General features: G+C 34.6%; 3 protein-coding genes across 8 annotated transcripts; 2 read left to right on the top strand and 1 right to left on the bottom strand.

The window, feature by feature from the left end:
* The first annotated feature begins 93 nt into the window (after positions 1–93).
* On the top strand, positions 94–1,732 carry LOC102626904 (uncharacterized). Its single transcript, XM_006482059.4, has 2 exons — positions 94–720; positions 1,271–1,732. The coding sequence occupies exon 2, from the start codon at positions 1,288–1,290 to the stop codon at positions 1,486–1,488; it is 201 nt and encodes a 66-aa protein (XP_006482122.1). The 5' UTR covers positions 94–720; positions 1,271–1,287; the 3' UTR covers positions 1,489–1,732.
* Positions 1,733–3,025: 1,293 nt separating this feature from the next.
* LOC107177551 (geranylgeranyl pyrophosphate synthase 7, chloroplastic-like) lies at positions 3,026–3,406 on the top strand. Its single transcript, XM_015531479.1, has one exon. The coding sequence runs from the start codon at positions 3,026–3,028 to the stop codon at positions 3,404–3,406; it is 381 nt and encodes a 126-aa protein (XP_015386965.1).
* Positions 3,403–11,653, bottom strand: LOC102626616 (uncharacterized). Of its 6 annotated transcripts, none has more exons than XM_025100187.2 (18): positions 11,399–11,653; positions 11,188–11,292; positions 10,620–10,810; positions 10,431–10,535; positions 10,157–10,253; positions 9,517–9,590; positions 9,298–9,309; positions 9,082–9,147; positions 8,655–8,723; positions 8,498–8,554; positions 8,204–8,281; positions 7,897–7,994; positions 7,772–7,817; positions 6,541–6,668; positions 5,861–5,969; positions 5,252–5,314; positions 4,596–4,661; positions 3,403–3,941 (listed from the first exon to the last, which is right to left on the bottom strand). In XM_025100187.2, exons 1-18 carry the CDS (start codon positions 11,508–11,510, stop codon positions 3,747–3,749), a joined length of 1,671 nt encoding a protein of 556 aa, XP_024955955.1. In that variant the 5' UTR covers positions 11,511–11,653; the 3' UTR covers positions 3,403–3,746. The 6 variants fall into 6 exon arrangements, with proteins under 6 accessions (XP_024955955.1, XP_006482121.1, XP_052299535.1 ...); XM_006482058.4 differs by having other exon boundaries at positions 9,517–9,595; positions 10,157–10,257; positions 11,399–11,650; XM_025100188.2 differs by lacking the exon at positions 3,403–3,941 and adding an exon at positions 3,955–4,486 and having other exon boundaries at positions 9,517–9,595; positions 10,157–10,257.
* Positions 11,654–13,775: the final 2,122 nt, after the last annotated feature.

Raw genomic sequence — 13,775 nt, 5'->3', positions numbered from 1 at the left:
CGGAAAATGCTATAGATTGTTGCTCAGTTCACAAACCTAAGTCTAAAGTTAATTATATTTATATCATTCTTGAGATAGAATCAGAATTTCCAGATTCGGAGTAAGATTAAACTGCCACTGTTGGCCTTTATGAATAAGCTTGAGTTTCGGAGCTGACTATCAGCAGCTACTGCTAGATCGATCCCATGTTTGAGTTGCATAAGTTCTTAATAACATAAACAAAGGTTTCATAAGTTAGTATACAAGCAGCAAATTAATAGCATAATTAAAAGAAGTAATGACACCAAGAAACTTGAATTTTTGCATATTTTCGAATAAAGATATCATTTCTATGTCAAATCGATTCATAATTCTTTTCAAATCAACCAACAACAAAAAAAAAAAAAAAACCGTTCGAGTATTGACGTTTGAGTCCATCACAGTACATTGCAGCACTTAACAATCCATGATAATTCAATCGTTTCAGTATAAATAGGCAAATTATTGATATTCGCTCACTCGGGTTGGTTTGTTTAATTGTAAATATTCATGATGGGTAATTTCGTCATTACAAACAACTGCATGCTCTATATTTAAGCAATAAAAATGGAACTCAAATTGCTTTCACAAACCCTAATATAAATACTTCATTTATTATTTCTTAATCTTTGAGTAAAATAACAAATCTTTCCCTACCCCATATTCACATTATCCCGATCCTCAAAGCAAATTAACAAACAGGTTTCCTATCTATCTCTCCATGCTTCAACTCCACACTAGGGTTTTCCTTTATTTGCTGTACACATTGATATTCATTATATGTGTATACATTTCCTTTTAAAAATCGTTTCATCAGCTTTGTATCACTTTATGTATTTGTTTGTGTATTCATATTTCTTTTTGTTATGTTCCTTGGTATAGTTTTTCAGTCCATGATCTGTAATAGTGGGTGTGATTTTCTAATATTTTGCTGCGTTCTATTCAACACTTTAAGCCCTTGCATGTTATGACTTTCTTTTCGTTTTGTTCTTTTTTCTTTTCTTTTTCTTTTTTTTTTTGGTTTTGGTCATTATAGACTATGTATAAACTCTTTACAATATTTCGGAACAAGAAAATATAAACGTTGGTTACATTGAAACATACGCATTCTTAATACCCCAGTGGATATTCGTGGTTCGATTTGATGATCAAAATTTGGGTATCAGCATGTCAGTGCGCGGGTAACCACGTACGTTCATGCATTTTGATTTTGGTTCCAAATGGACTGACTGTTTGTATAATCTTTTGCCAGTGGATTAGGTTTGTGAAATGGATACGGGGGGACCGAAGAAAGCAACAGTGATAAAGGTGATCGGTAGGACGGGATCGAGAGGGCAGGTGACTCAGGTTCGGGTTCAGTTTATGGACGACACAAAGCGTCAGATTACAAGAAATGTCAAGGGACCTGTTCGAGTTGGCGATATTCTCACACTGCTTGAGAGTGAAAGGGAAGCAAGGAGGCTTCGTTGATAATGAAGGCTTTGTTCCCTTGTCGTGAATAATAATAATAATAATATATGGATCATGGCCATAGTTAGATTTCACGCTCTTGCTAGCTACTGTTCAGTTTTGAAGTTTGTTCATTTCGATATGGCAACGAGTCTCTGATTTAATATATTTATTTTAGTGTTTTTCGTATTATAAATCAAAACAACAGCTCTTTTCAGTTATGTTTTTCGTGTTATAAATTAATATTCTTCTTTTTCTAATTTACCAGTTGTTTTATTTATTAATATTATAATATAATTTTACCGACATTATAATCAAAAGTATTTGAGACCTCTTTTCAAACAATCCATCAAAAGTACAGTGTAAATTTTAGTAAATGCTAAGTTACATTAAATATAACTCAAAGTCTCCCAAAATTTTATAGGGCATATGCTTTTAGAAAATATTTTCTAGATTATGCGCTGATCCTTAGACATTTCAAATCTTAAAAAAGAGTCGTATTTAGCTATACATCTTCATTGAGCTAAAAGTCTGCTCATTTTGGGTCAAAATATTTATCCTCTCTACACTTTAATGGTTTAATGTATAAAACCATAACATAAACATTAATATTTTCTTATTATCATATTAAACTGACTCGCCCATTTCAAAAAAAGAAATAAATAAATGAATAAAAATAAGCATCAATTCAATTATATAAAGTATCAACAAATATAAACATAAATTAGTCAATGCATAAAATAATCGTTCGAATTTTAAAATTTAGATTACTTACTTCTACTTTTGAATCCAAATCAGCGTAAATTTTAAAATCCCTCATTCAAATCCACTTTTTAATTATACGAATTTGAATTTTTGAATTAGGATCACATGGATCTTTTTAGATTCTTAAAATGGGGATTACTATTAAATTACAAAAAAAATTCTACACTCATAACTACACAGAAAGACATAAATCCTAGAACTTGAGAAGGTGTTAACAGTAGTCTGTTTGGCTAAACAGTGAACGCTATATATCTATCTATTTCAAAATATGGCTCAACTGGCTCAACTCTGATAACCAACTTCATCAATATTGCTGCTCTACAACAATCCCACTCAGAAATCCCATTAGGCCGAAAAGGCATCCCTTGTTCCAAAATCATCATTACTAGATCAGCAACTATTCATAGCAGAAAACCTGACGGTCAAGTTAAAAGCCAGCAGCCTTGCCCTTTGGCTGCTGAGTTTCAAATTGATAAAATACAGGGCCACGAAAGCCAAATAAATAAAAAAAAAAAAATCAAACGAGGCAATGATTCTACGGTGATGCCACTGGCTTGTGCAATGGAGATACTCATCACGACGGCTGATTCTCTGGATGACCTCCCTTGGTTGGACAACGTTGATTCTCGACGAGGCAAGCCTACCTCAGTTCTTGCTTGTCAAGATTTGCTCTTCTTTGCCATTGACCTTATTGCAACCAGGACCAAAAGCGTTTCACCAGGCCACCTTTCTTCGAGTCATTGCAGACATATGCTTGTGAGCTGGCTCAGGAGGATGTCCGGCAGGGCAGATCATGGGAATTAACAGCAAGGTTAAAGAAGTTAGTTTGAGCGAAGTGGAGTCGATTCACGGGAAGAAATGTGGCAAGATCCTAGAGAAATCGGATGAAGGTGGAGCTTTATTTGAAGCGGGGAATGAAGAAGAGACTGAGAGGCTATACAAGTATGGAAAATGCGTCGGGCTGGCTTATCAAGTGTGGGATGATACTTCGGATATGGAGAAGGATTCTCGCGATGATAAGGCAACATATGTGAATGTTGTGGGTATGGATGGTGCAAAGACGTATGCAATGGATTTGGTGGCTGAAGCAAACCAAGAGCTTGCTTACTTTGGTTCTACAAGGGCCGCACCTTCGTGTCATATGGCTAATATTGTTGTTTCTCGTCGAAATTAGTTCGCTGATTATTCACTTTCTTTGTTTGATTAATTTGTTGACAAGGCAACATATCCAAACAAATAAATATACGCTGGTTTTCCTCTCCCTCCCTCCGGATAATGTTACTCTCACTTTGGGACTTAGATTACAAAAGACTATGAAGAAAAAATTAACTTATGCTTGTGGAAGTGTGGAAGAAAATGATCAACCATCCATCCATTGGGCCAACCAAGTGACTTACTTTATTCACAGTAAACCACAAAGTACGGGCACCAGCTGAGCACCGCTGCTTCGGGATCCAAGTACACAATCATCTTCGAAGCTATAACTTCCGGTGCCACCAAAATCAGCAGGAAGTTTAGCGTTTGTGCCTCCTCCTATTAGAAGAAATCTCAGCTTCTATACGCTTAATTTCGTCTTTCAGGCCCTGTAGAGTTGCTTCCTTTGATCGTTGTGCTCTACCAGTACTGATCAAACTTGAAAGATGCTTCAAACATGAAAGATATGCAGCCTTTACTTCGAAAGAATCACCAATTGGCTTCTCAGTTCCAAACTGCATTAATCAAGTTCAAATTCCATTGTCCCAATATAGAAAAGACTTGTTCTAACAAAATTCGGTAATTCCCCATTTTGTCCAAATATTTTCAGTAACTAAAGCAATATCATTATAGCCTATAATGTTTCATAAAATTATTGACCAACAATATCAGCCTAGGCGCCAGCAATCAGAACGCTTAAGTTCTAGGAGTGCAAATCAAGATAATAAACTAAACATTCCAAATGACAAAATAATAAATAGATTAAAACTCAGAACGATGAAAAATGGACCAGATCAATCAAACTTTCCACTTCTAATTTCACAATAACCCTAGTATAAACTTCACAACAATCTTAGCAAAAATACCTTCTCGTTTTTAAGAGGCTTGTAATGTGAATTTTATTAATATACACCAAGCAAACCAAGCAAACTGTTAATAAACTTATTCGTTGATGACAGTCATATTTCATCAATAAAGTAGCCAACTTCAGTTTTTTTAATGGACATGAGTTAACAAAAAAGGCACACAACCCCAGAAATCAGTGAAATGGGAAACCTTACTACATGGTAATACAAATAAATTATAAGAAAAAGATTGAAACAACCTACCAAGACATTATAAATACATAATATGCAGAACACTTTCTGAGAGATCATGAAATGCATTACCTCTTTGTAAGCAGAAATGCATTCCAAAAGTGCATTTTCAGCCTCATAACAAGCCAAAATTTCCTCCTGGATTAGAACAAGAACATTCGTAGTTAGCAAGCAAATGGTAAGAAAAGAAATGGGATAAAATAAATTAACAAAAACTAGGTCAAATCGTGAGTTTGAACTAGTAAACATTATGCCATTTCTTACAAATCATGTCCCAGAAAACGACATTCTCAATTTCCAGAGTATTGTTTAGGCAATCATGCATCAATTTTAGGCTGCATCAGTGAGAATGTTGGCAAATACTAAAAACAGGCAGAAACTGGAAACAAAATACTGATTGCTTTCTAAATGTTTTGGAGGTTAATTATGGTGAATGTATATTCCTGAGATGCATATATGTTTTCAAGTTTTTAATATATTAACTCAAGCTGGAGATGCAAGATCGGTGGGTCCAGGTTACTGATCTGCCTTTAGCTATCTACTTGAATATAACAATCAGTGAACTACAAACTACATGGGATGTAATAAAAATGTTGCCTTTAAGAAGTCACTGATCTCAACAGCATTATGAAAAATGTCCAAATTGAATTAAGAAATCTTCAATCATGAAATCCAAAAATTCAGGTATTCGTGATTCCAAATCTCTCAGCAAAAATTTATGCACTAACCTTCGACTCCTGTAGTTCTTGTTTGTTTGTCTCCAGAAGTGCAAGAATTTCAAGCGATTGTAACTGGAAACACAACCATAGCCCATCAGTACGTGTTGGAGAAAATCTGTGAACCAATATCACACTTTTTTTTTGAAGTAAGGGGGGTGGGCAAAGCCAAATAATTTTTTTATTTTTCTCCCTTACTACCCCCAAGGATCGAACCCGGGTGGTCAGCGGCTACAAGCTTCGTGCTGTTACTAACCCGACCACGCCCTTGGTGGCAACCAGTATCACACTTACCTTTTTTGAATTAATAAATATATCTTTACCCGAAAAATAAAATCAACAGCAGATAGAATAAATATACATAATGAATGATTTCTCTACACACTTGTAAGTTGAGTTTAAAAGCTGCAAAGCAGTACTAATGTGTAAAAGATAAAAGGAAATGCCTGCAATTGTATTACATAGTGCAGGATATCGGAGGAAATAACTAAAAAGAATATTATCAGAACCTCTACATCTATGGGTACATCTTGTTTGGTGACTAGAAATTAGAAAGACAGGATAATCTGGAAAACCGAAACCAAAAGTTCAAGGAATATTCACAATGGAACGTTAACGTACCAGGATGATGAAGGCAGTATGCCCCTCTCTTAAGGCTTCTCCGGATGCTCCATAATTTTGCTTCTCACCTTTCTGTTTTATCAATTTATTTAAAACATGTCGTGCTATCCTATCAAGGAGAGAAAAGTCAAATGCATCCACAATATCAAGATACATTCTTAACAAAATCAACAAACTAAACTAAAGTCACCATAGCCCTGAATTTGTCCAGATAAACTTTCAGTTATAATATCAATAACATCTTCATTGCAATTAATCATTATTTAAATGAGTGAAACACATTGAGGCACCAGGGATCCTTGAAGTATCAGTGAAACATTTTGGGGCACTAGCTTTGCAAGGGGATCTACCTATTTTCAACGGACAGCTAATAGCGCAAAAAAGATGCCAAAATGGAAGCATAAAACTAAGCCACGGACATAGAAATGACACAAAAAGAAACCCCTGACATAAAACCTTGCTTATGGAAATTCAATGCACCTAATGAAATGAATAAATTAAGCAAAGCAAGATTAAAGAACCTGACCAATAGAATGATTGTCTCAAGAACTCCATCCAAAGATACCGTATCTAGAATGACGGACTGTTATGCTAGTTACAACACTTCTAAAAGTCATTGTATCTTTCATATTGATTCCAACAATCAGAAAATTAGGTAGATGTAGTCGTATTGCACTAACCTTGTGGAATTGTCTAATAGTTCTTTCACCCGATCAAGCTCATCAATTGCTTCAGAAATATTCATCTTCCTCATTCTGTTGGAATTTAGCATTACTACCCTAGCAATGTGAAGCATGTTCACACCAATCTAGCATAAAGAAAGATAACAACTCATATCAGGTGTGCTACCATAATATTCTGCCTTTTAGATTTATAAGATATTAACAATGTACCATCTACAAACAAATAGATATGGCATTAGTATTTAAGAATACAATTTTGATATCAATTTAAAATAAACAACTTCCATTCGGTTTGACCCTTTTATACAAATACCTTGTATTGATCCAACCTCATTCTCATTGTTAATCACTATTAAATATTTTGTATAAGCAAAAAGAAGATACATGAAGAATCAAAACAGCAATATGCATGTAGACAATAGATTGACTAATCACTAAAAATATAAGATGAAACAATGTAGAAACTCTGTGAAAAATTATAATATATTAGAAGATGCTCTCCCACAAATCCTGTTCTGCAGGACAAGTTGAATTTTCAAGAAGTCACCTTCTAGCTACTGTTGCTAAAATCGCCAAAGAAACCAACGAAAGGAGAAGAACTGAAGACCAAAATCCCACAGCAGAGCTGGTGAGATTATGAATACTCAACTTTCTGACCATATACAACACCAAGTGATGACAGTCTCATCTCTCCTGATATGATAATCGGCAGTGGAGATATTTCTCAGGCAATGGTCCCCGTAAAACATACAAAGTACCGGTGGCGGTTTTAACCTACCAAATTTCTTCTACTGAAGGGATCCCGTAGTCTGGAGAACCACCTATCCACCTCCCATCACAAGGGCTTATTAAAAACATTATTTTACTGGCAATCCGAAGAAGCTAATCCACTTTTTCACCACAAACCTTAGTTGGATACCAATATGCCCAGCGAAGAAAGTTGAGGCTCCTACTCCCTATTCATTTTCCATTAAAGTCCTTTAGAGCCCACTGCACATAACTAAGTAATCTGCTACCGGAACATTTTGTTAAAAGAAATAACACATTCTCCCTGTACTTCTGCCACATTCACAGCTTCCATAAACCATCTCTTTCCATGTCATGGTACCTCAATCATATTTTTATGTAAAGAAAGAGACATAAATGAAAACACGTCCATCCATTGAGATGATATCAACTCTATCTTTCATAACTGTCTGAGGAGTTGAATATGTCAAAGAAAGCAAACCTGAATATGGTCCTGAGGCATTAATTTTTTCCGAGCTTCAAGGCACCTATAAGAAAATTTGTAAATCTAATGTTAGACCTTTTGTTAATCTCTTCTTTCGTTTCATAGATTATTTAATTATTCACCTTTCAAAAAGTTCTTGTGCTTCCATTAAGCTCCCAGTTGATTGTAGGGTAAGGGCTAGCCCTTCAGCTGCAATTACAGTGTCCAAAGAATTCCATCCCTGGCTCACAAAGTTGCTATTAGGGTAGGTAATTGATAATGACAAAATAAAAGTTTCACAGAGTAAAGAACAAGGTAATAACATCTGTGTCTACTAACACAATTCAATAAATAATCTTTTTAATTATAGCAACAACATCATTGAAGAGAACCTTTTTTTAAATACAGAAACAATAAACATATTAAATATGAGAGAAAAAAAAAAAAAACCTTCGATGATTCCATAATATGCAGGATCTTTCTCTGTACGGTCTCAGCGTCTGTAAGACGATTGGCTTTCACGTACGTCTAGAAAGAATAGTATAAATATAAGTAAGATTAAGTAGCAACGTAATAAGGCAAATTCTAGAGCAGAATGCAAAGTTGCAACCATGTTTGAACACACAGTCTGACGCAAACCTCTTATTTAATTAGGTGCATTGAGCTTGAAATCCTTCCAAAATTATTTACACCTTACTGAGTCAACAGAATATAATTATATCAGCAAGTAGGTAAAATTCCAACCTGTGCAAGATAACGAAGTCTCCTTATGCATGTCATTGAATCCCCTTCACCATTTTCCTATGCAAGGATACAATACATGGTTGTAAGACCACTAATATCAACTTGAAAATACCAGAAAAACTAAAATCAGCACCAATCTAAGTAAAATTTTGGCCACCTCTAAAATCCTGATAGACTCTAGAAAAAGGGCCTCAGAATCATTTTCTTTCCCTTGAAGATACAGCACCTGTTGTAACAAGTCACTCAAACACAATAATAATGAGCCGGGTACATAAAAATGATAAAGGCCAAAAAAGCGTGATAAAATACCTCAACTTTTACATACAAGAGTCATGGACTAAACAAAACAACAAGCAGCACATAAACATAACCACAAATACAACTTATTGTAATTTAGTTAATATCTTGGGGGATTTGAACACCAGAATGCTCGGCCAACTAGCTCTATATCATAAAGTTATTACTTAATTGAAAAGCTTAACTGATAGGTGAAAGTCTAACTATACTATTAAAACTTTATCAACAAAATACTGCAATAAAAATTTTTAAAAAATTAAGGAAAAAAATTGTATTGGAGAACGTACTGTTGCTAGGTGATACATTGTATCTGCATAGTCAATGTTTCCATGTCCCAGAACACGTCCCTTTATCTGGATTATTATAAGGTAATTAAGAACATAATTTCATAATTAATCCCATTAAAACACAGAAGAAATAAATGGAGGAAAAGGATAAGTTGAAGTTCAAGCATTAAAGAAGTTTCTCAACACTAAACAGTAATACACACTTCTGGTTTATACCTTTAAAGCACGCTGTTTGAGAAATCACCAAACACAAAACAAAACAAAACAAAACAAAACAGATCAGCAGATATTGTAATATTATACAAAAGTAAAAGCTGAAATATTATTAATTGAAACTCCAAAAAATTACAAAAAAGGGAAATGAAACTCTTACCACAATCAATAAAGATAATTTCCCAAAAACTAAATGCATTGTAGATCAAAAACATATCTTACCTCGTAGCAGGTACGAGCATCTTCTAGTTTCCGCTGGACTAGATAGAACTGCCCAAGATTGTGAAAAGCAACCCCTATACTGCATGAAAACAGTTAAAAGTTTCTCAATAGCAAAAATGATTCAAATATTTCAAGCACTGCACAGATTGTTGTCTCCTTATCTAGCGAAGCAAGGGAAAAGCCAAATCAAACCAGATTCTTGCTTAAGCTAAGAGACCATCCCAATTTTCAGAGAACGTCAAGCTCTGGCCCCCCAGAAGATGTATGCTCGAACTGATGTAGCTTTTTCTAGACAAAGCTAGAACTTGTTGGCAATTGGCTGGTATATGGTTATTTTAAATACTAAATAAATGACCATAGTATTTAGTATAGTGTTCATGCAAAAGTCTTCAAAATAGGGTTCAATGACTGTAATTATTTATATTATACCTGTCTATATACATATGTGCATATCAGCAATGCTGGATTTCATGTCCAAGTACTTTTTATATTCATGTATGTTGTGCATGTAACTACATATGTATGCAAGCACACACATGCATGCAAGTATTAACATATGTATGTAAATACATGTGTATAAATTGTATGCACATACATGTACATATTGACGAATGTGTATAGGTATCCATGCATGCATTACCGTATATCTTCAGGACCAAATGATTCCTGCAGGATTTTGATGGCCTCCAAATACAAAGGTTCAGCTTTATCAAATGCCTTCTTAACCCTATATAGCTCTGCCTATTAGGATAACAAAAGAAAGTAATGACAACTTCTTCAATAAAAATTTAGGAAAAATAAATTCAAGACTGGTACCATCCTAAGAAGGCTTTTCTACCAACTGCCTACGCTAGATATAAAATGAAGATATAATCAATCCTATGTGACTGAAATTGTCTAAATAGAAGACTAACCAGATTATTGCAAGCAGAAGCAACATGTGGATCCCGCTCCCCAAATCCTTCTTTAGCTTCTTGGAGGGCAGAAAGGAACAACTTCTCCGCTTCTGCCAATTTTCCCTATGGAGAGGAAGTGTGGACAAATTTCTGAGTTGAAAGGATAACAAATGAAAGAAAAAGCAACACAACAGCTAAAAAACTAGCCTGCAAAAAATAATCTCTTCCACTATCAGTAAAGACCCGCCACTTTGATGTGTGTATATTAGAAACCACTGAACCATCCTCAATTTTGCGTAGTCCAAAAGCATTTTCCCCTTCTGTGTCATTTTGAGAAGTTGATTCGATTGAAATATCTTCCGCTAAGACAGGGTTTGGAGTTATCCCATAAATTAAGGCTGCAAAAGCATCAGATTTGTCACCAAGAAATCATTTGCAACATTAATTAACAAGGGTAAACAAAAACGAAATTCAGCTTAAAACAACAGAGACATACATTGTTCTTTTTTCAAAATGAAGCTACAGATGTACATTAAATAAATTTTATTCAGATATGAGTGCAGGCACCAGAAAATCACAAACAAAAAAAAAAAGAGAGAGAGATTCAATTTCGTAAGATTACGAACATGCAAGCTCTTAGTTGCCTACATTTTCGTTCTTTCATCTTCTACCAGTTAATGTCTACACAATTGCCTTTGCTACTTCCAAAATAAAATTTATAGCCATATTAAATAATAAAAATAAAAAGCGAAGAAACGAGAGGGTAAAAATATACAAGCTGGAGCAAACAAAAGAATCCATAAACGAGAATCGTTTTGATTTGTTCTCCACGCATAACCTCCAGCTGCAGAACCATACTGATGAGAAAATTTCATTTTGCCTGCAATACACGACAATCAAAAAATTTGTTTAATAAATGGAAGATGCAATCTGCTATTTGAAAACATTTAACATTGAAAAAGCGTATAGGCGTGATTTGTTCATACAGGAGACTTGGAGCAGTGGCAACGAGTTAGCGCCAGAAGAAGAGAAAATTCGAGAACGAACGTGGCGGAATCTTGTTAGCAAGTTAGCTATTGCTTGCTGTCGCAGATACATATTTTGATATTTTTGTCACTGCTTCACCGAGAGCGGAAAGAAGAAGGTTCAACGGTTAAATCCTTAAACCCAGAATCCTGAAGAGGTGGGATTGTTTAGCGCCTGATTTGTGATTAGTACTCATTAGTCACGGCTTGATTTGTAATTAATACGGTGCCATCATGATTGGCTAATGAAGTAATAAGAGCTTTTTTGTTGCTAATTGGGCTTGTTTATTCAAATTTTTAGGGTGTGATATTAAGTATACCCCAAAAATTGTTGTGGAGAACCCACACTTTACGATTAAACTAACAGACTAATTCAGATTATTTGATTGTGACTGCATTTAGAAATTACAAAATTTATACTATACAAAAATTATGAAAATTAAAATTAAAAAAAAAAGAGATAATTCCTTATTTATTGATTTGGTGAAATTTAATGCAGAGGCCAGAGAGAAGATGAGCTGGCAATATCAAGGAGCCATAGAAGGCTTGTAATATTTGCTGGAAGTCTTTTATAATTCACTGTATGCCTCCAACTTTCTTTTTGATAAATTTCAAAGCTTTTTGTCTGCCAGTAATCATAGGAGAAGTTGAACCATAATTTATTTTTAATAAAAAAAATTGCAACTACATATTTTACCTATAATCTATTAGGGTTTATGTAGCACCAAACCCCAATGTAAGAGAATGAGGAAGAAAACCCAGTAAATAAGGTTATTTTCGATTTTCAAGGGGTTGTTATAGGAGATTGTATAATTTTAAAATATTTTAGTGTGGTATTAAGAAAAAAGGTTTTAAGAGGGGCTTTGAGGGGTGGCAATAGCTCCACCCATGTATATATCCTAAAAACCCTGGCCTTAGGCTTCTATTTGAAGGCCCAGGATCTAGGCCCAAAGTGCAGGTATTTACAATTCTATCCTTCCCAACTAAAGACTATATAAAATCATTAAATAACATATGAAACATGCCTTTTTTTCTCATTGGCCCACATTTTACTTGAATAATTTGGTGTGCCAAGTACTGATACAGGTAACAGAAACAGGTTACTTAAGAAACATTTAAATATTGGTCAGAACTTGGAATCATATGGAGATTCTTCAGATTGGCTTTGAGTATGATTTAGTAATGGGATACTGCTTGTAATGGAGTGTGTGTAGACAACCAATTAATTAGATGGTCCTTATTTAAAAGCTTCATCTTGTGCATGGCACGTGTATTAGCTATTTTTGGCACAATGGAGAGAGCGTGGACAACCAATAACAAAAAGGTCCAGATTCCAGTGGATCCTCTTGGCAATACCTCTCAAAGAATCTTTTTATTTAGAAACTATTTGTAAAAAATTGGATCCTTTAAGAATTAATTTTAATGATTCTTTTTTCGAGGTTTTTGTAATATTTAAAACATTATGCCCATAAATAATCTTTTCAAGGCCAACAAGAGTGGCTACTGGCTAAGCATCAATAGTTCACTCAAAGAAAGCACAAAAAACAAGAATATAAAAGCAAGAAAAAGCATGTGAGATTGGGTAGGCAGCAAGCTGGATGTGTCAGCCCATATTCCTCCTCAGATACCACATATTCAATAATGATATGCCTTTTCCTTTTGTAAGAATCATGTGATAAGACTCATTTGTAATAATAACCACATAATAGGATTAGAGGAAATTTTGATTAGTGCAATGGTGATTGGTGACTTAGAAGTAACTATGCCTGCTATTTGGACTTGAATTGTGGAAAGAACCTCAAATAATGCAGTCCTCCGAATGATTCCTTTCATCTATTTGCTGTATCATCCTGAAAAAGAATGAATTATCGAATGGTCTCTTTTATTTATGTGCAAGTGATGAGCAGGAAGCCATATGCTGCCTGTCAATAATTTTTTTTTTCTTTCATCTATTAATATTGCTATGAGCATACTCTGCCGTGCACAAGCCTCAGCGTTAAACCCATCATGACTTTTCATTGCACTCCACTTGTTCTCTGTCAATTTTTATCCTTGCTTTTGTTTCAAGACGTGACGGGAAGATTGTGGTCATGTAATGTTGGAAATAATGCACAGTAGATAGGACTTCATAATACAGGAATCACATTACATGGGACATAGACGCCTCATACTTTGGAATAAGAAGAATAGAGACATCAAAACCGTTCTTAATATGAAAACTTGTTTCAGGAACTAAAATCATCAGAAGCACACCCATGTTAGTCTTTGTGTGCCAAATGAATCTGAAATTCGAATGCTTAGTGAAATGAGACTGCAATAAAATAACACAAAACAAAGG

Source organism: Citrus sinensis, chromosome 6 (assembly GCF_022201045.2).
Source record: "Citrus sinensis cultivar Valencia sweet orange chromosome 6, DVS_A1.0, whole genome shotgun sequence".
NCBI lineage: Eukaryota > Viridiplantae > Streptophyta > Magnoliopsida > Sapindales > Rutaceae > Citrus > Citrus sinensis.
This window is presented reverse-complemented; position numbering and strand designations above follow the sequence as displayed.

Coding starts and splice junctions, on each gene's coding strand:
- LOC102626904 (XM_006482059.4), top strand. CDS start 1,288: ATGGATACGGGGGGACCGAAGAAAGCAACAGTGATAAAGGTGATCGGT.
- LOC107177551 (XM_015531479.1), top strand. CDS start 3,026: ATGGGAATTAACAGCAAGGTTAAAGAAGTTAGTTTGAGCGAAGTGGAG.
- LOC102626616 (XM_006482058.4), bottom strand. CDS start 11,510: ATGTATCTGCGACAGCAAGCAATAGCTAACTTGCTAACAAGATTCCGC. Junction 10,258..10,430: donor CTTCTGCTTGCAATAATCTG/GTTAGTCTTCTA, acceptor TTATCCTAATAG/GCAGAGCTATATAGGGTTAA. Junction 8,555..8,654: donor AGTCTATCAGGATTTTAGAG/GTGGCCAAAATT, acceptor ATCCTTGCATAG/GAAAATGGTGAAGGGGATTC.